Source organism: Gadus macrocephalus, chromosome 3, assembly GCF_031168955.1.
Source record: "Gadus macrocephalus chromosome 3, ASM3116895v1".
Lineage (NCBI taxonomy): Eukaryota > Metazoa > Chordata > Actinopteri > Gadiformes > Gadidae > Gadus > Gadus macrocephalus.
Genome location: NC_082384.1, coordinates 9041819 through 9064709, shown reverse-complemented (window position 1 = coordinate 9064709; position 22891 = coordinate 9041819). Strand labels below are relative to the sequence as shown.

At 49.2% G+C, this 22891-nt stretch overlaps 2 protein-coding genes across 2 annotated transcripts; one reads left to right on the top strand and one right to left on the bottom strand.

Moving 5' to 3' along the window:
* Positions 1-246: 246 nt before the first annotated feature.
* gpr179 (G protein-coupled receptor 179) lies at positions 247-16874 on the top strand (the record flags this gene model as incomplete). Its single annotated transcript, XM_060046662.1, has 11 exons — positions 247-1004; positions 1801-1909; positions 7068-7155; positions 7402-7628; positions 7832-7900; positions 9406-9515; positions 9732-9970; positions 10433-10571; positions 10857-10959; positions 11449-11595; positions 12000-16874. Coding segments are annotated over 11 exons (5508 nt in total), but the record flags the coding sequence as incomplete, so codon positions are not given.
* Positions 16772-22814, bottom strand: mrpl45 (mitochondrial ribosomal protein L45). The gene is made up of 8 exons (XM_060047076.1): positions 22655-22814; positions 21621-21816; positions 20967-21084; positions 19748-19846; positions 18947-18995; positions 18547-18696; positions 17478-17651; positions 16772-17174 (listed from the first exon to the last, which is right to left on the bottom strand). The coding sequence occupies exons 1-8, from the start codon at positions 22715-22717 to the stop codon at positions 17076-17078; spliced, it is 948 nt and encodes a 315-aa protein (XP_059903059.1). The 5' UTR covers positions 22718-22814; the 3' UTR covers positions 16772-17075.
* Between the last annotated feature and the right edge of the window lie 77 nt (positions 22815-22891).

The following is a 22891-nucleotide window of genomic DNA, read 5'->3' as shown; positions in this document are numbered from 1 at the left end:
TGGATATCTAATGCCCAGCCCCCCCGCCCCGCCGCCCCCAACGGACTGAGTGACAGCATGACCCCCGCCACGCTCCTCCTCCTCCTGCCTGCCCTCCTCCTCCTCAGACTCTCCGGCCACCTCACCTCAGGGGCCGCCCTGGGGGAGGGGGGGCTCCAGAACCAGACCCTGCCGGACTTCTCGCTAAACGGCACCGGGACGGTGGCGGACCCCCTCGCCGCCACCGCGGACCCCCCCGGCTCCGAGCGGCCCGCCCCGGAGGAGCCGGACGGCGGGTCGGCGGCGGCGGAGAGCTTCCTGTACAGCGGGGACCGGGCGGCCCTGGCGCTGGGGGGCTGCTCCCGGAGCTACCGGCCGGGCGCCCGCAACCCCGCCCCGCCGGGGGGGTCCTACGGGCCGCTGGGTGCCGCCGCCGACGGGCTGGCCAACACGGCCAACTTCCTGAACCTGGTGTTCCAGGCCAGCGACCTGCGGGAGGCCACCCTGGAGGAGGACATGGAGTGGTACCACGCCCTGGCCCGGGCGCTGCTGGAGGACACGCCCCTCGTCCAGCGCGCGCTGCTCACCTTCGACGCCGAGCCGGCGGCCGAGGCCGCCACGCCGCGCCTGGTGCTGGTCGCCCTGCGGGGGCCGGGCCTCAAGGTCCCGACCATCCTGCTCCAGGACCTGACCAAGGCCTGGGAGACCCTGCACCCCCCCGGCCCCCCCGCCGGCCCCGCCCCCGGCTCTGGCCCCGACTGGGACGACGGCTGGTTCTCCGACCTCAAGTTTCCGGGGGCGCGGGCGCTGGGGGCGCTGTCAAAGCGGGTGCTCTTCAACGACCTGGCCACCCTGGACACGCCCAAGTGGAAGCGGGGCGACGGCTACGTGACCAATCGCAGCGGGGTGCGCTGGGCGGACTCCCCCTTCCTGGAGTGCAAGGACGGCCGCTTCCTGCCAGCATGGCTGCTAACGCTCTCCACTTCCTTCTACGGCCTCAAACCCGACCTGACCCCCGAGTTCAGGTCTGGTTCCGTCAACAACACACTGCACAACCACACACTGCACAACAACACACTGCACAACAACACATTACACACAACACAACACAACACAACACAACTACCTTTTAACGCTGTTTCTAGTGTTTCAAAGGTTCTATGGTTGTGTAGTTCTATGATTTTAGGTTCTATGGTCTATGTTCAAGGTTCTATGGTTTCTGTGGTTTTATCGTTCAATGATTTTAGGGTCTGAGTTCTATGTTCGAGGTCCTACGGTTCTAGATTCTAAGTTGGTATGTCTCTATGGTTCTATGGTATAAAATTCTCGTGTCTATGTTCGATGTTCTAAGGTTTTACATTCTAAGGTTCAATCAGTGCGGTTCTATAATTTTAGAGTCCTATGGTTGTTCTAAGGTCCTATGTAACTCTCTTACCAACAAACATGGCAACAACAAACGCTATAGCATTTAGAACCATGGATCCCCCATTATCCAATCATATCTCTGATCTCCTCTTCCAATAGCTTTTGGCTCCTCTTGGAGTTTGTTGAGTAAGAGCTGTAATTGGACAAGGTATGCTGGAGAGAACCTGACATTTAAAAGACAGACCTGCGGCTTCCTCAGAATTAACATCAACTCGGCCTTACAGTGGTCTGATCCTTTCAATGCAGCTTTAATTGTAAACGTGTGTGTGTGTGTGTGTGTGTGTGTGTGTGTGTGTGTGTGTGTGTGTGTGTGTGTGTGTGTGTGTGTGTGTGTGTGTGTGTGTGTGTGTGTGTGTGTGTGTGTGTGTGTGTGTGTGTGTGTGTGTGTGTGTCCAGGGGTGTGATCCGTGTGGATGTGGACATCCAGAGCATCGACGTGGACCAGTGTGCAGTGGGAGAAGGCTGGTTCTCTGACACACATCAGTGCAACCGCACCTCCATGGAGGTAAGACCCAGTCCCCCCACCCCTCTACCAGGACCCCCAACAGCACCACTCTGGGCTCGTTGAGTCTGGTGTTGGCAGTGGGGCCATCCCTGCTCCTCCAGCTACAGTAGTCCTCATGTCCTCACCTATCTCTCCCTATGGGGGTTACTCAAGAGTGAGGTCCACTGTGTTCCATGTCAACCTAGATGGTTTCCTATGATCAGAGAAGAGATAGGACTGAAGCAGAAGCGATCAAGAAAGTCACCTGGTAAGGTTCTAGTGGTGTTGTACCTCTGACCCCCAGCTGTTATTTGATGTGTCTCAAGTCTCAAGGATAAAAGTGTCTGCTGAATAGTAAATGACTCCTGCAGGTTCTGCCTGTGGGACTCTTGTTCCCTCCAAGTTGGTTTCTCTGACCGGTCGGACTGGCCTCCTGCAGGTCAGACTGAACGTCAACTCAGCAGGGCTCTTCAAACTGAGCCACCGAAACCAAAAAGGCCCCAAAACATCTCTGCTGCCAAAAGTTATGTTGGTCCAAGTCTGGAATACAGAGCTGGGCTGCACGCCTTCAGAAAGCCAAAACTGTACCCTACCCTTAATGACAATGTTCACCCCTTTTTTTTTTACATGTTAGAATGAAGTGGACTTACCACTGCAGGCATAGGGACAGTACACCCTTATGAAAAGAAGATTGCAATAATTGACTTCTTAGAAAGAGTCTCTTAAACAGGCATCTAGAACTTGATTTGGAACCCTGAACTGGGCATATTCATATTTCATATATATGTTTTTCTTTCTCCAGTTTTTTCCTTAAAGGTCCCATGACATGAAAATCTGACTTTATGAGGTTTTCTAACATAAATATGAGTTCCCCTAGCCTGCCTATGGTCCCCCAGTGGCTAAAACTTGCGTTTGGTGTAAAACGGGCACTAGCTGCTCTGCTCGCCTTTGAAAAAGCGGAGGCTCAAGCGCACTGATTTGGAATGTCTTTATTTATGTCGTCATTAAGCATCTAAGCTCCTCCCCTTACTCTGCCTGGCCCGCCCAGAGACGTTGGCCCGCCAATGAGACACGACCGTGCGAGCGCCACATGTGTGTGTGTGAATACACACACAGTAACGCAAGTGTTTCTTGTCGGTTCTTTGACATCTCTTGTATTTCTACAACGAGACTGTAGTGGGGGTTATCTGAGCCATGGTTGAGAAGGAATTGGAGGAAAGGAACCTTGGCTTTGACTCGCTGAAGTACATGAACTGCGACATGCCGCCAGTTGCCGCGAGGCACCATGCCTGCTGCCTGCTGCCGCGAGGCAGCAGGCAGCGAGCGGTTCAGTCTACTTCAGATTGATGTGAAAGTGGAAGAACCAGAGACGTCGCAGAACCCGACAAAGTCGTTTGTGATTCATAATATCGTCTGGAGGCGCACACAGCTTTTGGCCGTGATAATATGTATGAAAGGATATAGATATCTATGTATTATATGATATTATTTAGATATAGAGCTCCAGGACTGTAACGCAAGTGTTGTACACTTCCTTGTTATTTGGATAACCGTTCTGCTATTGGTGTTATTGCGCATAACACGTCGGACTCTCGTCTCTGGTATTTCTACAACGAGACTCGTAGTGGGGGTTATCTCAGCCAAGGTTGAGAATGAATTGGGGGGAAGGAACTTTGGCTTTGACTCCCTCAAGAACATGAACCACGACATGGAGGAGAAAGGGATTGTTGGCGGCGAATGTCTCCCGCTTGAGCCCCGCTGAGGGACCACCGCCGGAGGCGGAGGTGCCTAAGCGCTGCCCGGCAACGATCCCTTTCTCCTCCTTGTCGCGGTTCAGTCTACTTCACATTGATGTGGACGTGGAAGAACCAGGAACGTCGGAGAACCCAACGCGGTCATTTGAGATTCATAATATCGGCTCACACAGCTTTTGGCCGTGATAATTTATATTATATGATATAGATATCTATGTAGGCTATATGATAATATTTAGATATAGAGCTCCAGGACTCCTGTGTGCTCTAGAATATTTACAGAACACGGCTAAAGGCTGTGTGCGCCTCGCCATTGCGATACATACACTGTAAACAGAGCGCATGGTACCGTTGCTGCAAGCTGCTCAGGGCCACACCCCCACCCTCCTCCTTGACCCGCCTCCTCCTCATTTGCATTATAGTTACATACGCCAAAACAGCGCATTTGGGGGGAGCTCAATGTGCGACTGGCTCGGAGTGGCTGTAACTCTGCACCACGGCTGAATTTCGGGAACGTCTTTGAATACTGTGTTAGTTGCCCACTAATACCTATATTAAAGAATACATCAAATAGCATGTCATGGGACCTTTAAAGGGGAACTGGCCCCCCCGGCCCTCACTCAGAGCCCCATTGAGTCCATGTAGGAGCTGACATAGAAACATAGAAACTGTTTATATGCCAGGCAGTAAGGAAAGCGTGGACCAACGTAAGCTGACTCGAAGTTATCTCTGGTCAGAGATAACGCTGCCCAGATGCAATAGAGATAAATTGGACCTTAGGAAATAACACATGGCTTTGACCTGGCAATGACTTTGAGAAAGAGTGAGGCGCTTGAAGGTTTGAAGGTCTTCTGGACCCTTGTAGTGAAACATCTGCTCAGAGCCCTGATTCTTTTCTGAGTTTCAGGACTAGACCATGGTGGTTGAGAGCAGCATTTACCCTCGTCTCCCCCAAGGGTCTAGTGGTCCCGGTCTTGACATGGTCCAGGGTTTGTCCAGGGGGACATCACCACAACACTGTCCCTTCGCCAGACACCGTCACATTAACATCCTTCTCCATCTCCTCCTTTATCATGCCTCCTTCACCTGCACCCTCACCTGCTCCTCAGTCTCTCGTTCCCCTACGGCCATCTTTGTTCTGGTCGTCGTCCCCCTCTCCCTCCCCACCCACCCAGCAGCCTCCCTCCCTTCCCCATCCTCCTCATCCCATCTATTTAAAGACGGCCGGTGGTCTGTGAGATGATCTATGGGATTAGATGATAATCCGTCTAATCCCACCCCCTACCCCTATCCCATCCCAAACCAGCCTCTATCCAAGGCCACACCCTCATCTCTCACCCATCAGGTCCTACCCCACCCTCTTCCCCAGGCCACACCCACGCATCCCTACTTCCTGCTCTCTCTCTCTCTCTCTCTCAGGCCACACCCACACCTCTCCCCCATCAATACCTCACCCGCTCTCTCAGGCCACAATCACACCTCACCCCCATCCCTACCTCACCCTCTCACTCGGGACCCAGCTATTGTCTCTGACCCACTTGGTGTGGTTCTGGGTCCCCTGATCCCCCCGTCCTTCCTGCTGGTTAATCATCCTAAAAGCATACGTGGATGTATCATCAGGATCTGGGATTGGCAGGTTGTGACGCATGGTCGGGGCTAGCAGGGACATACGATTGGTATTTCGCTAAAACAAACAGGGTCATTATTAAGCTAAATATAATCCCAGACAGTCGAGTTTACCCCAGTGAACCTTATCGCTTGATGGAAGAAGCATTTTGGTTTGTTGCTTGGATTACAATGCAACCGCTCGGTGACAGGATGTTAAAAAACTCCCATAGCTTTTCGATAAGGTCTTATCGTAGAGAAAATTAAAAATAGTATCAGTACTTCAAATAGAGAACCACTTTCCCAAAATGGATATTCTCCTGGTCAGCCCTGGGTTGAAGGTGTGGACCCAGAGCTGATGAGAATGGTCACTGAAAAGTACAGACTTAAGCTTCTGCTCACTTCCTGACCTGAGCTCTGAACAGTACAGACTAAACATTCTGATCGCTTCCTGTCCGGAGCACTGAATAGTGTAGACTTAAGGTTCTGCTCACTTCCTGACCTGAGCAGGACTTGCTAGAGTCATACAGTAGGTGTGGAATAGGAGAAATGTATTGTGTTACGAGTTGTATTGCGGGTTCTGTTTGGTTTAGTTATCTTAAACATGACTTACGGATAACCCCTCGTCCACTGACCTAGTGAACTGGTCCCAACCACAGGTGTATCAGGAGCCATTTTCTGAAAGGGGATCTGAACTCAGGCCCGACGGCAGGCAGACGTTTAGAAATAGAATTCAAACGAGATGCAAACTAAATCCTGGGAGGAATGAAGACGAGGGGTAATCTGTCACACATTAACCACATCCGCAGTCCAGCTGTCACTAGGTGTCTTAACCACTGCAGGGCCTGCTGCATTGGTGTGTGTGTGTGTGTGTGTGTGTGTGTGTGTGTGTGTGTGTGTGTGTGTGTGTGTGTGTGTGTGTGTGTGTGTGTGTGTGTGTGTGTGTGTGTGTGTATGTGTGTGTGTGTGTTTGAGAGAGAGGATTTGCCTGAAATAAAGGATAATGGTCTAGTGAAGGCATTACGCCTCCATTTAGCTTTTAACTTAGATTACTAGAGAGAGAAAAAAGAGAGAGGAGAGAGGGCGTGAGAGAGAGAGAGCGAGAGAGAGAGAGAGAGAGAGAGAGCGAGAGAGAGAGAGAGAGAGAGAGAGAGAGAGAGAGAGAGAGAGAGAGAGAGAGAGAGAGAGAGAGAGAGAGAGAGAGAACGAGGGAGAGACCATAGAACAGAGGAAGAGAGAGGGGGGAGATGAGGAAAGTTATGGAGAGAGAGTGGGAGACAGACAGACAAATGGGATAAAGGTGTCATTGTTTGTTCATGTATAAATTTGTATTTCACCAGGGACTGTGAACCTGTGAAGGTGCCACATACCACAGAAATTAATAAATGGAAATGTTTTTCTCTCTCTCTCTCTCTCTCTCTCTCTCTCTCTCTCTCTCTCTCTCTCTCTCTCTCTCTCTCTCTCTCTCTCTCTCTCTCTCTCTCTCTCTCTCTCTCTCTCTCTCTCTCTCTCTCTATTCAATTAACAAAAGCTTTATTGGCATGAGAAATAAACAATTTACATTGCCAAAGCAGGTGAACAATTAAGAGGTCAAAGTATAAAATATTTAAATACAAGATTTGATATACATATCAGATATTATACTAACTACTACAAAATGTAAAATGTTGGATATTATAAAGATTCTCCTATAAATGTGTGCAATAGTGCAATTATTGTGGCATGAGTGAGTCCAGGGGGTGTGTTTAAGGGGAGTTTGAGGTCCTTCTCACAATAGGTGACAAATTTTGACAAACTCTCTCTCTCCCTCTCTCTCTTAGTGTGAGCCAATAGCAGGCCAGGGTTTCCGGCTTGGTCAGTACTGTTGTCTCTGTAAGGAGGGCTACTACAACTTGGACCAGCAGAAAGGTGAGCCCCCCCCTGCCTATTCTTCCCCCCCTCTCCCTCCCTCCCGCACTCTCTCTGATAGTTTTTTTAAGTGCAAAAATATTTCCATTCATACTAGCCTGTTCAGTGTGTGTCTGTGTGTCTCTGTGTGACTGTGGGTCTGTGTGTCTTGGTGTCTTGGTGTCTGTGTGTCTTGGTGTCTGTGGGTCTGTGTGTCTTGGTGTCTTGGTGTCTGTGTGTCTTGGTGTCTGTGTGTCTTGGTGTCAGGGGGTGTAGATGAGGCGGAGGTGGGGAACGGGACCACCAGGACCTGCTACCCTTCCCTCCCGGTCTGCCTGCCCTGCTGGCCTGGCTGCGGTGCCTGCCTGGACGGGAGCCCCTGCAGGGTGCAGGAGGACTGGGTGCTGCGGTCCGTGGTGATGGCCGGCCAGGGTGCCCTCATGGTCCTCGTCTTCTTCAGCATGATGGCCGCCTACCACCACCGGCGCGCAAAGGTAGGAGTGTGTGGGGTTGGGGGTTGGGGTGGGGGGGGGGGGTAGCTGAATGATTGAATGGATGAAAATATGAAGTAATTCCTTCATGCTTATTCCTAAAACTGCTGTGTATCCAGTTCTGCTTCATGAATTCCTCAAAACAGACTTGTTCACCTGTTAATTGAACTGGTTCCCTCCCCTTTCCTCCCTGCCGCTCCCTACAGAGGATTCGAGCGTCTGGCCTACTCCTCCTAGAGACCATCTTGTTCGGCTCCATACTGCTCTACTTCCCGGTGAGTCTAGGCAGGAAGTGACGTCAACTGGCACCTCAAATACAGTCCCTGTGAACGGGAGGATCTTCACCCGTTGCCTGCAGGACAAAGAGGATGCATGGGGTCGCTAGGCGACCAAAATAAGAATAACATAGAAAGACAAAAAGACGGAGTGACAAAGTGACAGTGATAGACTGACAGACAGAGGGACAGATAGACAGAGAGAGACAGGGAGACAGACAGTGGTACTAGATGAGGGATTAAAATCCTTCCAGATTATGTGATAATGGACTAAGAGAGGTGGCTGTGTGTGTGTGTGTGTGTGTGTGTGTGTGTGTGTGTGTGTGTGTGTGTGTGTGTGTGTGTGTGTGTGTGTGTGTGTGTGTGTGTGCGCGTGAGAGAGAGAGAATATGACCTCCGGGAGGGGTGAGGAGACATGTTTTATAACGAACCATCAGTCAGAGTATTGATTAGGGATTAAACGCTTACCAATCAAAGAGCGGGTGGAACGGCAGCTGTCAAAAATATGTTTGATCATCTAACCCCGACCCTGCTGAGAGCCCTGGGGGAAGAGCTTAACACACACACACACACGCGCACACACACCTACACACACATCACACAAACACACGCACGGTGCCCATCCCTGGGAGGGCATGGATGCTATGAAAAACGGCACACAAGAGCTTTAATAAGGTACCCAGGGAGTGGTTTATAGCACGAGTTAGTTATTAAGAGGTCATATCAAGGCTTTATGACGCATCACACCCTGAGCTGGGCCCTCTCAGGCTGACTCGAGCTTAGTGAAGAGGGGGAGAGGACCAAACCAAGTGGACTACGGGCTTCAGGAGGCGGACTGGTCTCAGCACCCGGAGCCAGGCGGCTGAAGGGATGGAGCCCTGGACCTATGGTGTCTTCGGGGGGACCGCAGAGACACATCGCCCCTCTCTGGAGCTTCAGAGGGCGGGCTGCCTGCAGAAAGGTCCCGACCAAAATACAAAGAGGGGGGATGGGGGGGGGGGGTCGCTCTGTGGGGGGGCTCCTGGGTGGCAGACGGACTCACCTTTAAACCATTTCATCTCCTCACGAGGATCAGCACCACAGCTGGCTCCCGCCCTCCGTCTCTACCATTTCACGGGAATAATTGACATTATACAGAGACAGTATCTCCATGTCCAACTTGGTTCTGGTTGGGTGGCCTCTGGATCCGACGTGGTTCTGGTGGTGTATCCTTTGGTTCTGACATGGTTCTGGTTGGACCGACATGGTTCTAGTCGGACTGATGTGGTTCTGCTGGGACTGACGTGGTCATGCTGGTGGACCTCTGGGTCTGAGGTGCTTCTGGTGGGTCTGAGGTGCTTCTGGTGGGTCTGAGGTGCTTCTGGTGGGTCTGAGGTGCTTCTGGTGGGTCTGAGGTGCTTCTGGTGGGACTGATGTGGTTCTGGTGGGACTGATGTGGGTCTGAGGTGGTTCTGGTGGGTCTGAGGTGGTTCTCGAGGGACTGACGTGGTCCTGTGTACTTCCAGGTGTTCATCCTGTCCTTCCAGCCGAGCACCTTCAGGTGCATCCTGCTGCGCTGGGTCCGGATGACGGGCTTCTCCATCGTGTACGGCACCGTCACACTCAAGATGTACCGGTCGGTTCGCTCGCTCTTCTGCTGGTTTTCATTCACAAATACCTAACCCTAACCCACGCCTAACCCTAACCAAAACATTTGACCTAACCCTAAGTGAACTGTCACCCTGACCTTTTACCTAGCCCTAACCTTACCATAACCCTGAACTTTTACCTCACCCTAGCCTAACCCCAGCCCTAACTTTTGACAGTAACATCTCTCTTCCCTTCGTCGCAGTGTTCTGAGAGTCTTCCTCTCGCGGACGGCCCAGCGGGTGCCCTACATGTCCAGCCTGCACCTGCTGCGGATCCTGGGCATGATGCTGGTGACCGTGTGCTGGTTCCTGTGCGCGTGGACCGTGGGCGTCCTGCAGAATCGCCAGAGGAACGTCCCCATCCTGATCACCTCCCAGACAGTGGACGGACAGAGCTTCACCACATGCTCCCTGGACTGCTGGGACTACATGATGTCTGTGGGTGAGTCCAGTGGTCCGAGGGAAAGTCCACACATCACGTGGTCCACTATCATCTGTTGTGGTTCATTCAACGTAACAAAAACCACAGTAATAATGCTGTAAAATGAGGTTGTACACTTGACATTTATATCCCTTATTTTCCATCTGGGATTTAGCAATCCCAGTACTGACTAATTTGATATGGTGATGAGAATGTTGATTGTATTTGCCCTTGATCCCAGTACCAGTACCCCTAAGCCCTTTTACAGCAGAGGGATCAGCACTGTGAGGGATCCGTCCTTGTGAGGAATACAATACAATATGGTAGCATAATCAATGGCTCAGGGAGATGATCAGTAAGTAGTGGTGTTTTCCAGTCGATACCATAGATAAGTAATGAGTATACGGTGAACGAGAGATCCTAGCTCGCCCGGCGTTCCTTCTCGAACAGACTTGTGATGATGCATGGGGGTCCCTCCCACAGCCGAGCTGCTCTTCCTGTGCTGGGGGAGCTCCCTGTGCAGCGCGGTGAGGCCGGTGCCCTCGGCCTTCCACGAGCCTCGCTACATGGGCATCGCCATCCACAACGAACTGCTGCTCTCCGTCACCTTCCAGCTGCTCAGGTAACTAGTGCCCGGCCGCTTTACACCCGCGGCTACACGCCCGCTACTACATGATGCTGCTACATGGTGCTGCTACACGCTATACTCTCTGCCTGGCATTGGATCGGACAGGCCTTGAACTTGTTCTATTCCATCCAATCCAATGTGCCAATGAAGGGTAAATGAGGCAACCGACAGGGTTCAAGTGGAAACAATCAAATTCAAGGAGTAACTAACTAATTCGAGGTGGTACTTTACCCCACTGTGGACATTCTTTCTCTTCCATGTCTCCCCACCCTCCACCAGGTTCATGTTACCATCGCTCCACCCTGAATGGATGCTACTGCTGTCCTTCACACACACCCATGTGACCACCACGGTGACCCTGGCCCTGCTCTTCATCCCCAAGGTACCGCTCTCTGACACACATGCACCTGGACAGGTGCACAGTAGGGAAGCAGATTAGGTACACAAAGAGCTATCAAGTCATTCATTCAGCCGTTCAGCAGTCACTTATATCCAAAGCAACTTATAGGGATGTTTGTAGATTTGGGTCATAAAGGAGCTGAGGTTTGAACCCAGAAACTTTGGGGTTTGAGCAGAACCCCCTTCATTCCATTAATATTATCCATTCATGGAATTGAAAGGACCAGAAATGTTGATGGGCTTTTGGACGGTGAAGTGTGACCGAAAAGTGGGTTGAAGTAGAGATTGGATGACTATAAAGCAATGGAACTCACTCCTCACTGTGTGTTTGTGTGTGTGTGCGTGCGTGTGGGTGTGTGTGTGTATGTGTGTCTGTAAGTATGCGAGCATGGTTTGTGTCTGTATGTGTGTGTGTATGCGTCTGTGCATGTTTGTGTTTGTGCGTGTGTGTGCTTCTGTGTGTGTGTGCTAGTTCCTCGATATTTCGCAGGCAGGACGAGAGGAGATCGCAGCAGAGGTGTATGAGGATGAGGTGGACCTTCGGCGCTCCGGGTCCTACCTGAACAGCAGCTTCCAGTCGGCCTGGAGCGACCACATGCTGGAGCCTGATGACATCCGGGTAAACCCCTCCACACCTTTGGCACCGGAGTCATACCAGAACTCAGACCGCATGTTTAACGATAGTAACACAGCAATAAACAACAAGTTAAATTACCATAAAAATCACCTAAATGGAAGTTTACACTCTTGGCCTCTAACTTAACTACTTTTAACTAACTTTAAAATAAATGGTCATTTTCATCATAAAGGCAATTGATAAAACTTTGTTTCTTCAATCATCATTGTTTGTACATGTTTTATGACCAGTGTTTTCTCCCCATTGAACCTTGTCTTGTCTCCAAAAAACCTCTCCCAATACTGCGTCCAACATCTACTGACACGGTTCTCCTTCTCTATCCGTCCCATCAATCCTTCCAACCTCCCCAACCCCCACATCAACGCGCCCCTCTTCACACACACCAGGACGAACTGAAGAAGTTGTATGCCCAGTTGGAGGTCCACAAGACCAAGAAGATGACTGTGAACAACCCTCACCTCTCCAAGAAGAGGAGCTCCCGCCTGCCGGGCTTGGGCAGGTCCATCATCAAACGCATCGCAGAGATCCCAGAGTCTGTGAGCCGCCAGTGCAGCCGGGAGGACCGGGACTTCGGCCATTACAGCCGAGGTGTGGCTGAGTCCGATTCCTTCAGAAAAGGCCCCGAAACCGTGAGCATTAGCTACAGGTCCATGAACACCCCCTCGCCGTCAATGCGGAAGTCCCTCAGCGAGCACGACTATGCCAGGGAGCGGGAGGCCTCCGTGCGGAGCTCCTTGTTGAGACCCAATGTGTCGAACAGGGCATCTCAGCGCTCCGAGACCGACTCCTTGGACATCCCTCCAGGGGTCTGCAAGTCGGCCAGTGCGCAAAACCTGACAATAGACAACAACCTGCTGCATCCCGACCACACAAAGCTCCACAAGTCCCGGAGCCTCACCTCCACCAACACCCACTCCATGGAGGACATGGCCATGATGAACCGAGCCAACTCCATGATCACAAGGTCCAAGCAGCAGTTGACCATCAAGGAGCAGACGACCAGTGCCCTGCAGTCACAGTCCTTTGACAAGGCAAACGTCTGTCCGTGGGAGATGGAGGTCGATCGACCTGTCGATATGAACCAAAGACAAGTCACCTATGCTTATTCTCAGGGGAGCGATGGTGACTGCTCAGACATTTTGCCTCCCAATTCTCCCATAGTCCATGTCTGTCCATGGGACTATGCGCCCACTCCCGAGCCATCCCCTGCAGTGGAAAGGAGAGTTGAAGGAGAAAATGACTCACAAACAACAAAGGCTCATGTATCTGCGAGTGCTCCTGGCACGCCCAGGCCGATCATCTCAAAAGACCAGCGAGGGTTCTCCTTGCGCAACACAACTCAGAAGTGGCTGTCAGTGAAGGCCTACATTGGATCGGTTGAAGCTAAGGATGATCAAAACAGGGGTGCAGGGTCAAGGAAGGGGAGCATAGTCTCGCAACTCAGTCAAGAGAGCACCTGCACGACCAGATCGGCAACTTGTACAAATCCAAACTCAGAAAGAAAGACACTTCCAAAGAGAAGCCTCACAACAGTTGAGGGGAAACCTTGCCTTGTTAAGCAAAGCGCGATCCGCCTTTCATCTGGTGATTCCTCTGATCGGAGCCCAAGGAGGCTGGTGATCGGAAAGTCTGCCATCCACCCGTCGGACTCCTTGGACACACAGATGTATGAAAATGTGTTCTCCTCCAGGCAAAACAGCATTCGCAGCAACACGAGCTCCTGGGGAACCGGCGGAGGCCATTCGAGAACCCCTTCCACTCACAGAAGAGGCAGCGTTCGACTTACGCCCTCTAGGACCTCACATCAGTCTTCCACTGATGTATGTCCATGGGATGTCCCACAGGGCCCCATCCTGCAGAAACAACTTAGCGCTAAAGCTAATGTTTGTCCTTGGGAGGTTGAGGAACCCCAGGTATCAGAACGAACCGGTGTGTGTCCCTGGGAATCGACGGAACATGACCAAATGAAAAGACGAGGGAGTGCTCATTCCAATGTTTGTCCTTGGGAAACCCATGACACTCCTACAACTCCCCGGATCAAGGTGATACAACAGTCACTTTCGCAGTCGAGTCAACAGTCTTTGGGAAAAATCGGAGACGTATGTCCCTGGGAGTCCAGCGATCAGGGACCAGGTGACGCCAATATTTGTCCTTGGGATGTTCAGGAGGACAAGCCTGAAGTTGTGTATGAAAATATAAAACCTTCAGAGAGGAAGAGCCTACTGAGGGTGCCGTCAGCCCATGAGAAGAAACCATCAACTAGTTTGTCCGCAACATCGGCCGCCCGGCAAATAAGCAAGACATCCGACAGCTGCCCTTGGGAGTTCCCCGACCCGCCCAAAAATTTTGCAGACGTCCTTGAATTGGTTGAGGGAGAGAAAGGACACTCACCAGAGACCACCTCAATCAATGTCTGTCCATGGGACACGGGAAATGAAGACAAACCAAAAGACGCGCCTTCGAACGTATGTCCTTGGGAAACTGCATCAGTACATGTAGAAGAGACGGATAGCACAAAGACAAACATATGTCCTTGGGAACCGCCGCAGCCAAACAAACATCCAACCATTGAGGTCAACTTGGTGAAGGATACGGAAAAGACTACCTCGCAGGACAGTGTAAGGACAGGGGTTTGTCCCTGGGAGTCAGAGGAGGCAGATGCATCTAAGACACAAGCCTTTAAATCCTCCTCGGTGTCCCTTGTCAGTCAAGACACCGCTCGGGCCAACATTTGCCCATGGGATGAAGAGCCAGTGGTAGAGAAGGTTCAGCGACTGGGAGGTTCTCTCTCAGATGTCAGCACAAGAGGTGTGGCACAGCAGGAGGGTGTTCTACCTGCTGTTTGTCCTTGGGAAGCTGAAGAACCAGCTGCTCTCCAAAAACAAGACAGTGGACGTGGAAATGTTTGTCCATGGGACACCGGGGTACCAGAGGACATAAAAAAAACAGAGAGCGGACCAGGAGACGTTTGTCCTTGGGACACCGGGGAACGGGCTATTCACAATAAACAAGAGAGTGTACCCGCTGCCGTTTGTCCTTGGGACAATGGAGAACCAGCTGTTCCCAAAAAACCAGAGAGTGGAACCGGGGACATTTGTCCTTGGGACACCGGTGAACCTGCTGTTCCCAAAATACAAGAAAGTGGAAAAGGAGACGTTTGTCCTTGGGACACTGGAGAACCAGCTGTTCTCAAAAAAACAGACAGTGGAAAAGGAGACGTTTGTCCTTGGGACACTGGAGAACCAGCTGTTCTCAAAAAAACAGACAGTGGAAAAGGAGACGTTTGTCCTTGGGACACTGGAGAACCAGCTGTTCTCAAAAAAACAGACAGTGGAAAAGGAGATGTTTGTCCTTGGGACACTGGAGAACCAGCTGTTCTCAAAAAAACAGACAGTGGAAAAGGAGATGTTTGTCCCTGGGAAACCAGAGAAGCAGAGGTCATAAAAAAACCAGATGTTTGTCCTTGGGAAAGTGAGGAGCCAGCTCTTCCCAAAAGCCAAGACAATGGAAAAGGAGACGTTTGTCCTTGGGAAACCGGAGAACCAGAAGCTCTTACAAACATAGATAGTGTTCATACAAACGTTTGTCCTTGGGAAACTGAAGAGCCTCCAAAGCCCTCTGTAAGCCCGCCCTATATCAACCTCAGCGACATTAAGGCCACCGAAACCCCGGCAGCAGCCACTCCAGAGGAGGCCGCGATGCAGAGCGGCACAGACTTGGACCAGGAGGCAAAGGCCAACCTGCCACTAGGTCGACGGGACGCCCTGTGTCCCTGGCCGATGGAGACCTCTATGGACAACGCCTCCGATGTTTTCACCTGGGAGCCTGAGAACATCCCGGAGGAAGACGAGGAGGCTGACGCCGAATGTGAAGCTGAGGCCTTCTTCTTTCCGTCAGACTTGTGAAGACACACGACTGGCACTGAAGCAGCTCCCTACAGGGTTTTAGCTCTCCACTCACACCCCTCCAGAGCTCCGTCTTCCCCTTGGGAACATGCCCAGAAAATGGAGATGAGGACCTGGGGCCCTTCACTGCCCGGATCACCGCTCCTGTAAAAGCTGGTAGTAACTATACAGTAATATACCATACCAGCATGGGCTTCGAAGGTTTAAGCCAGAACACAGACGCGTGTCTGACCTTTGCCCTTTGACCAGAGACGAGGATAAAACAGTCTCCCTTCCCGCATCTACCCCATATTGAATGTTGTTTTTTTGTGTGTATGTTTTAATGTACCAAACATCAAATCCATGTCGAATGGAGAATATTTTACAGGTCTTTATATCATGCGAGACAAACAAGGAAATAAACAACATTCCGCCAATGCAACTCCAAGCATAACCAGCTTACTGAAGTCCTCAACAGGTATCTTCATCTTTACAACCTTCAGAGTAATTTTGGAGGCGTAGGGATTTTAAGTTGAAATCAAAAGCCAAGATTTGAACGGGTATGATATTCAGGAGAATATTGTGCAGAACTATGCAGATAGTTTCAAAAGTAGTACGCATATTGCTGGTCTCATGAAACGATTAAACATTTTAAATTACAAATATAAAATATTCAAATAAGTTAAAATAAAAAGTAAATGATTTAAAAAATATGAATATATAAATCTCATATCGCGCTCATGTGTTTCCAGCTCAACACATTTTGCAGCTAGGAATAAGGAGATGAAATAAACCTATTAAAATAATGTTTATTTGACTTTAATTTTGTCCACCATTTATCCTGGCCCGTCACATGGTACACATGTTAAAATGCAATTTCCAAATCACTAAAAGTGTTCATTTATATTTTACCAAGCTAATGACTGATAACTAAATGTGGTTTATACTGCGATGAACATAGAAACAAACTTTTTAGTAACCGAAGCCTGTGAAGAGGTTCTCAAATCGGTTGTTTGTGGTGTTTCCCGTGTGCAGTAACGGGCAGACTCACGTGTTGGTCCACAGGTAAGAAAGGCTATGTGATTGCTTCTGCATTTTGTGTCATCTACTTTTTTGGAACCAGTGTGTTTTCTTGTGTAAAATAATTGCCAACGCAACAACATCCAAACTCTTATCTCGGTAACCTAATGTTTGTTCTCATGTAATTTTGTCGTGTTTGTGTGAAAGAGATTATTCCACTGAATATTCTCAGTGAGCCTGTGACACCGTGGGGGTCAGATGGGACATTTTATTTTTGTATTCCTTAAGTATCACATGTATTAAACTCAACTCAATAAACCTGTACAATGTCTGGACACACGTTTTTCCAGAATTTGATGCGTGGAGAAAAAAGAGTGTCAAACACTCGCCAACAAGCAAAATATATTTTACAAGAACGCGAGACGGAGAACTGGCGTTCCCGACCAGACAAGGGGCTCCCCTTATCCGGGTTCGGAGCAGCCCTGGACCCGTGCATAGTCTCTCCCGCTGGCCGCAGCTTGTTATCCCGCTCCTGGTGGAATGGCGCCCTCTAGAGTCCTACTTGCTCCACTGCACAGACTGGGGTTTAGGAACCTCAAACTGGAGCGCATCAAAGTCCTCTCCGGGCTTCAGTTTGGGTCCCGGAATCAGAACCGTCTGATAGAACAGAGAATGAAGAAGCAGTTTAGACTCACAATGTTGGTTTTTAATTCACTTAAAAGGTTACTTAACTCATATTTTAACCAAAAGGTTTGCACACCCTTATAATTTAGCCTAAACAACCTAGAGTTTCGGATAACGACGGTGCAAATAAAAAACCCTGTCATAGGAGACAAGGGTCACGTTGAATTTGCCTTTTCTGCAGAAGCTCAGCGCTCGGAGGAGGTGGGAGTCGCTGGGACCAGATGGGAGGAAACAGGGGGATGTGGGAGGAGCTCTGTGTGGCTGGGAGGGTCTTACCTTCATGATGGGGTCTTTGGGAGGTGCCCAGGCCGGCACGATCTTGCCGTGCAGCCTCCAGCGGCCGTAGGGGTTGACGACGTGTCTCTCCATGACCAGGTACTCCAGCACATCCTTCGGCTCGTCCTCGCTGCCCAACAGGAGGCGCCCAAAGCGGTCGTAGAGGGCCAGGATCTGGCAGCGGGGGAAAAACCAGAGTGAGGAGCCCGGCAACACCTCTCACTAACTGGGTATTGCAGTGGTCAGGGCTCGACTCCCAGCCAAAGGGTCCTGGGTTCGCCCCCCAATGTCCTCAGTCTAGCCGTAGTCCTTCTAAAGAAAGATGCCCACTTAAGGTACGGCCACACTGAACGCGTTACGCGCATTAGAGGCATTGAAATTTGGCATTTTTGCATAGGGAACTAATGCTTAAGGCGCGTAGATGCGTTAGACGCGCTAAAGCAGCACGTTGGACGCGTTTTACGCACCTAAATAACGCACCCAACGCACTAATGGGGAGTTCAAAGAATTGAACTTTTGACGCGCCTACGCGTGACGCTTAGCCGCGATAGCCAATCACCGTTCAGCTTGATCCGATGTCACTGGCAGAGAGACGGAGGACACACAGAAGCAGAACGAACATGGACGACCATGTCATCGTTTGAGTGTGTGCTGAAACGATGAGGAGGTGGTGAAACTCACCCAGCTGTGAGCGCCTACGGAGGATGTCATGCACTAGAGTTTAGATTCTCTGCCCGAGCCCGACCTGACCCGCGGGCCCGGTCGGGCCATTATTTCCCACCACTATCCTCGGGCCGGGTCGGGCCGGGCCTTTGATCGAGCGTTTGTGTTTGTTAAAACATCTGTTAAATGAGTAATATTTAGTCAAATTCCTGACCTGGGCTCCACCAAAGATCAATGACAAATACCAACATCTAATAGAACCAAGTTAACTTCACAGAATTCCTGCAAGTCTGTTCGTACAGGTAATGAAATAATCGGATTCAAACTTAAATTCACGTTGGTCATGTGCACACACCGTGCACACCTGTCTGGAGTGCTACTCATTCAGCGTGCACTGCTGCCTCACCTGTCTGGAGTGCATTCGCAGGGTGACCTGGCCGTACAGGTTGGTCTTGGTGACCATGTCGGGGCAGCGGGCGTGCACCACCCGGGGCGGCTCCAGGGACTCCACGAAGCTCCATCGGATCGTCTTCAGGCGGTTCCCCCGGGTCATCTCCTGCAGAGAGACCAGATCCCCATAGTCCAGTTGATACTACCTTCTCTTGTGCATTACGCAAAACAGTGTTGTAATAATATACTAATAATAACACTCATGACGATGAGTGATATAGTTTAGGTCCAGAGTGTTTGACCGGTTACTCTGGTAATATCAGTAAATTATTAGTTACTTCCATAATGATAGTAACAGTCAAGGAAGAGTAACTTCCATAATGATAGTAAACAGTAGTAAATGATGAGTAACTTACAGGGTAGCACCGCTCTGTCACCAGGGAGTGTAGCTTCTCCTTGTTGAACCTGAGGGAAGTGTGGACAGCAACAGTCAGAATCAACATACCCCTCCCTACTAACAGACTTTACATTTAACTGATACTAATAGTCTGTTGAAACGGTTGAGCAATGCATGTGTAAGAAAAAATGCATTGTATTTAGACATTTTACTGCGCACAGATTTATTACGGTAATTCTCAAAAGGTGAAACATCCGCTTTTGTCAATGTAGTAAACCTCACATTAAGAGTGACAGTTCAACCGTCCAATGACAGACAGGGGGGCACGGGATAATGGCCGCAAAAACAAAAGGAACCCGATCAACTCTGAGCATTCAGTGCAACCCAGAAGGAGCACGCCGATCGGTTACACCGTGGCCCCGGATCCCAGTTCACTGGAATCTCATCGCCATGGAAACCACGGCCCTGCCGCTGACATGTACTTAGAAAGCAGTGTCCGCCAACACACATGGGCACCGCATATACATCTTCTTGTTTACACTCACATTATTCCCTGTTGTCAGAGAGAGCAGATAGATTATAGGAATACACACACTCTTTTTCCTAGACTCTATATCCTAGCCTTCGGTTAGTTTATTTTATACATTTGTTGCCTTACTGTGGGTGTTTGTTGGAGGTAATTTGTACTATATTCCTTCATTTTAGTTTTAGTTTTCTCACTTGAGAAGAGCAATTGTGACAGTCGGAGGGAGGAGGTGGAGGATGGGGGCGGGTGCAGGAGAGGTTGAGGAAGAGGGGGAGGGAGATGCAGTGTTCTTACTGCGTGAGGGCCATGTGAGCCTGGATGAAGATGTCCTGAGCCAGTTCTGGAAATGTCTTGGTATTGAAGAGAGGGTCGTGCTCTTTGATCTTACGTGTCCTGTGGAGAGAGTCAGGTCTAGTTTACAGTATTCTTAGGAGAGAGAAAGTCAGGTCTAGTTTACAGTATTATGTGGAGGGAGTCGGGTCTAGTTTACAGTATTATGTGGAGGGAGTCGGGTCTAGTTTACAGTATTTTGTAGAGAGAAAGACAGGTCTAGTTTACAGTATTATGTGGAGGGAGTCGGGTCTAGTTTACAGTATTTTGTAGAGAGAAAGACAGGTCTAGTTTACAGTATTATGTGGAGGGAGTCGGGTCTAGTTTACAGTATTTTGTAGAGAGAAAGACAGGTCTAGTTTACAGTAGTCTTTAAAGAGAGAGTTAGGTCAAGTTAACAGTATTCTGTAGAGAGAGAGTCAGGTCAAGTTAACAGTATTCTGTAGAGAGAGAGTCAGGTCTACTTTGCAGTATTATGTGGAGAGAGAGTCAGGACTACTTTACAGTATTATGTGGAGAGAGAGTCAGGTCTACTATTATGTGGAGAGTCAGGTCTAGTTTACAGCATTCTTAGGAGAGAGTCAGTTCTAGTTTACAGTATTCTGTAGAGAGATTCAGGTCTAGTTTCCAGTATTCTGAGGAGAGAGAGTCAGGTCTACTTTACAGTATTATGTGGAGAGAGTCACGTCTACTTTACAGCATTCTTAGGAGAGAGTCAGGTCTAGTTTACAGTATTCTGTAGAGAGTGTCAGGTCTAGTTTCCGGTATTCGGAGGAGAGAGAGTTAGGTCTAGTTCACCGTATTCTGTGGGGAGAGACATTTCTTGTTTACAGTATTAGTGTTGTGCAAGTCAGCATGTTGTCCGAGACATGTGACCTGAGACATGTGACCGATGATGAGGGAACTAGAAGTTTCCCTGCAGAAGCAACAGAGATGTTGGCCAAGACCAGTCTTTCCAAACCTTGGGGACAGAACCTTGTGGTGGGTTGCGTTGCTTACATATAACCTGTTAGATATTTGATAGGACATTCTAGATGAAGTTTCTAAAAATATAAACAGACCAAATGATTCATAGCCACAAGAAAACAAACATTCACCTGGCCATCGATATAATGGGCAGAAAACTGATAGTTAAAAAAACTGAGCTGGCTAGTGCTTATGAAGGTAACGCTAGGCTACATACGCTAGCTGGGAGGCAGCGCTCTGTCTCAGCTGCTCCGTCCGCTGCTTCAGCCCCTCCCTGGAGAGGGTGGAGAGCCTGGCGTCACCCTCGGGAGGGATGTAGGGGTCAAATATACCCGCTGAAAGAAAGAAAGAGAAAGAGCGAAAGAGAGGAAAGACAAGGACAGAGTGATATATATTAACAGAGGGAACAAATACATTTAGTTTTTATCAACGAAGAATGTCCTTTTCTGACCGTTTTGAAGCATTAAGTGGAATGATTTTCTGAGTGCAAATCGCTTAAAGCACTTCTTAATTGATTCAAAGTGAGGGAATTTGATTTCCTCCTTTAATCAGTGTGTGAATTTCAACTTCAGTTCTAGCCGAAAGTCCAGCCTACATCCATCTAGTCACAGCTAATGGTTGGTTACTAGTACATGTGTGGTGTAACCAATGTCTGGGTGGGGTAACTTGGTGGTGTTCTGGCTGGTTTTACCAGTGTGGGAGGTGGCTTGAGTTATCAGTGGCTTGGTGATGTAACAGAGACTAGGTGGTGTTACAAGTGTCTGTGTGGTGGGTGGTGCAACAGAGACAAGGTGGTGTGGTGCGTTATGTTTGCAGTGTCTGGGTGATGGGTTGCATAACAGACACTAGGTGGTGTTCTGGGTGGAGCTACCTGTGCAGGAGATGTTGATGGATCGCTCCACGTACTGCTGGCGGAAGACGAGGCCAGCGGCCCGGGCCCGGGCCTCTGGGTCGGCCTTGGTCTTCTCCTTAATCCCAACGGCGGGCGGGATGAAGTGGCGCTTCTTTCCCCGGACGGGTACAACCAGGGGGTGAGGCTGCCGCACATCCACCCAGCCATCAGCACTCTGAAACACAGGGTTCAGTCTGTGTAAGAAGCCATGGTCCTGAGACAGAGGCTCCGTGAGCCATAGGAAGGAGTAGGATATTGCACGGGACTATTTGACCGGTTTTGACCGAGTCCCCATCTTAAAATAGAGCAGCCATTTTACCCTTCTGATAAGGAATTCGAAAAATATTCAAGGTTAACATGATTGTTGAATATCAAATTAGCAAACTATGTCAAAGAAAAGGTTTGGTTGACATCGTATATTAAGGGTGTTCATACTTTTAAATCACATATTTTATACCTTGATATTTATAAAAAGAAAAATATATGTTCTAACTGTAGATTAAATAGCAACGTTTCAGGGCATTTTGGAGATTACCATTTTAGAGACGAGGGTTATCTTGACCCCGATATGATCACGATTTGACCTCACAATATAAACATGATGTAAAACGTTATTATCCCAAGAAAGACAAATGGAATTAACAACCCTATTCTCATGACAAAGCCTAAACAATTAAGATTCAATATTTAACATAGTAGTTTGTCTATACCATCCAAATGAGATCAATGATATGTGCGGTTTGAAGGCCAAATATAAAATGTCTTAGTGTGGATGTACTTCACATGTAGCTATAGGTAATCTTATACTTCTTATTACTGAATACATGATTCAATATATTCTTAGGTTTATTCATATCTCATATGATATGACAGTTAGTCCACACATCCATCCTAATAGAAAAATGAAGGGTTGTAAAAACGCCATGACGTTACACATATAAACGAATTAATTAGAAATAGCATTTGCATTACATCTATATCGGGTAGTTCATAGGTTTAGAGATTATAAATACCTTTAAATTGTTACAAGTTGCTCGATGCAACGCGATCAACGTCCTCCGTAAGGGCACCGCCATCTTGGCTGTACTTAGAGGTGTTCAAGTGCGTCCTATAGCGCACTAGGATGCGCAGTACGATCACCAACCCGTTTTCCCCCGTTTTATTTATGTAGTTATTAGAATATTATTATCATTATCATAAAAAATAAGGAGTATATTGTTATTATTATTATTGTTGTTCTTATTCTTTGT

What these genes read in the sequence shown, in the direction of transcription:
- mrpl45 (XM_060047076.1), bottom strand. Translation starts at nt 22,717, where the DNA reads ATGGCGGTGCCCTTACGGAGGACGTTGATCGCGTTGCATCGAGCAACT. An exon ending in TGACAGAGCGGTGCTACCCT is followed by an intron (nt 18,697 to 18,946) that starts GTAAGTTACTCA and finishes GTCTCTCTGCAG; the next exon opens with GAGATGACCCGGGGGAACCG. An exon ending in TGCGAATGCACTCCAGACAG is followed by an intron (nt 17,652 to 18,546) that starts GTGAGGCAGCAG and finishes CCCCGCTGCCAG; the next exon opens with ATCCTGGCCCTCTACGACCG.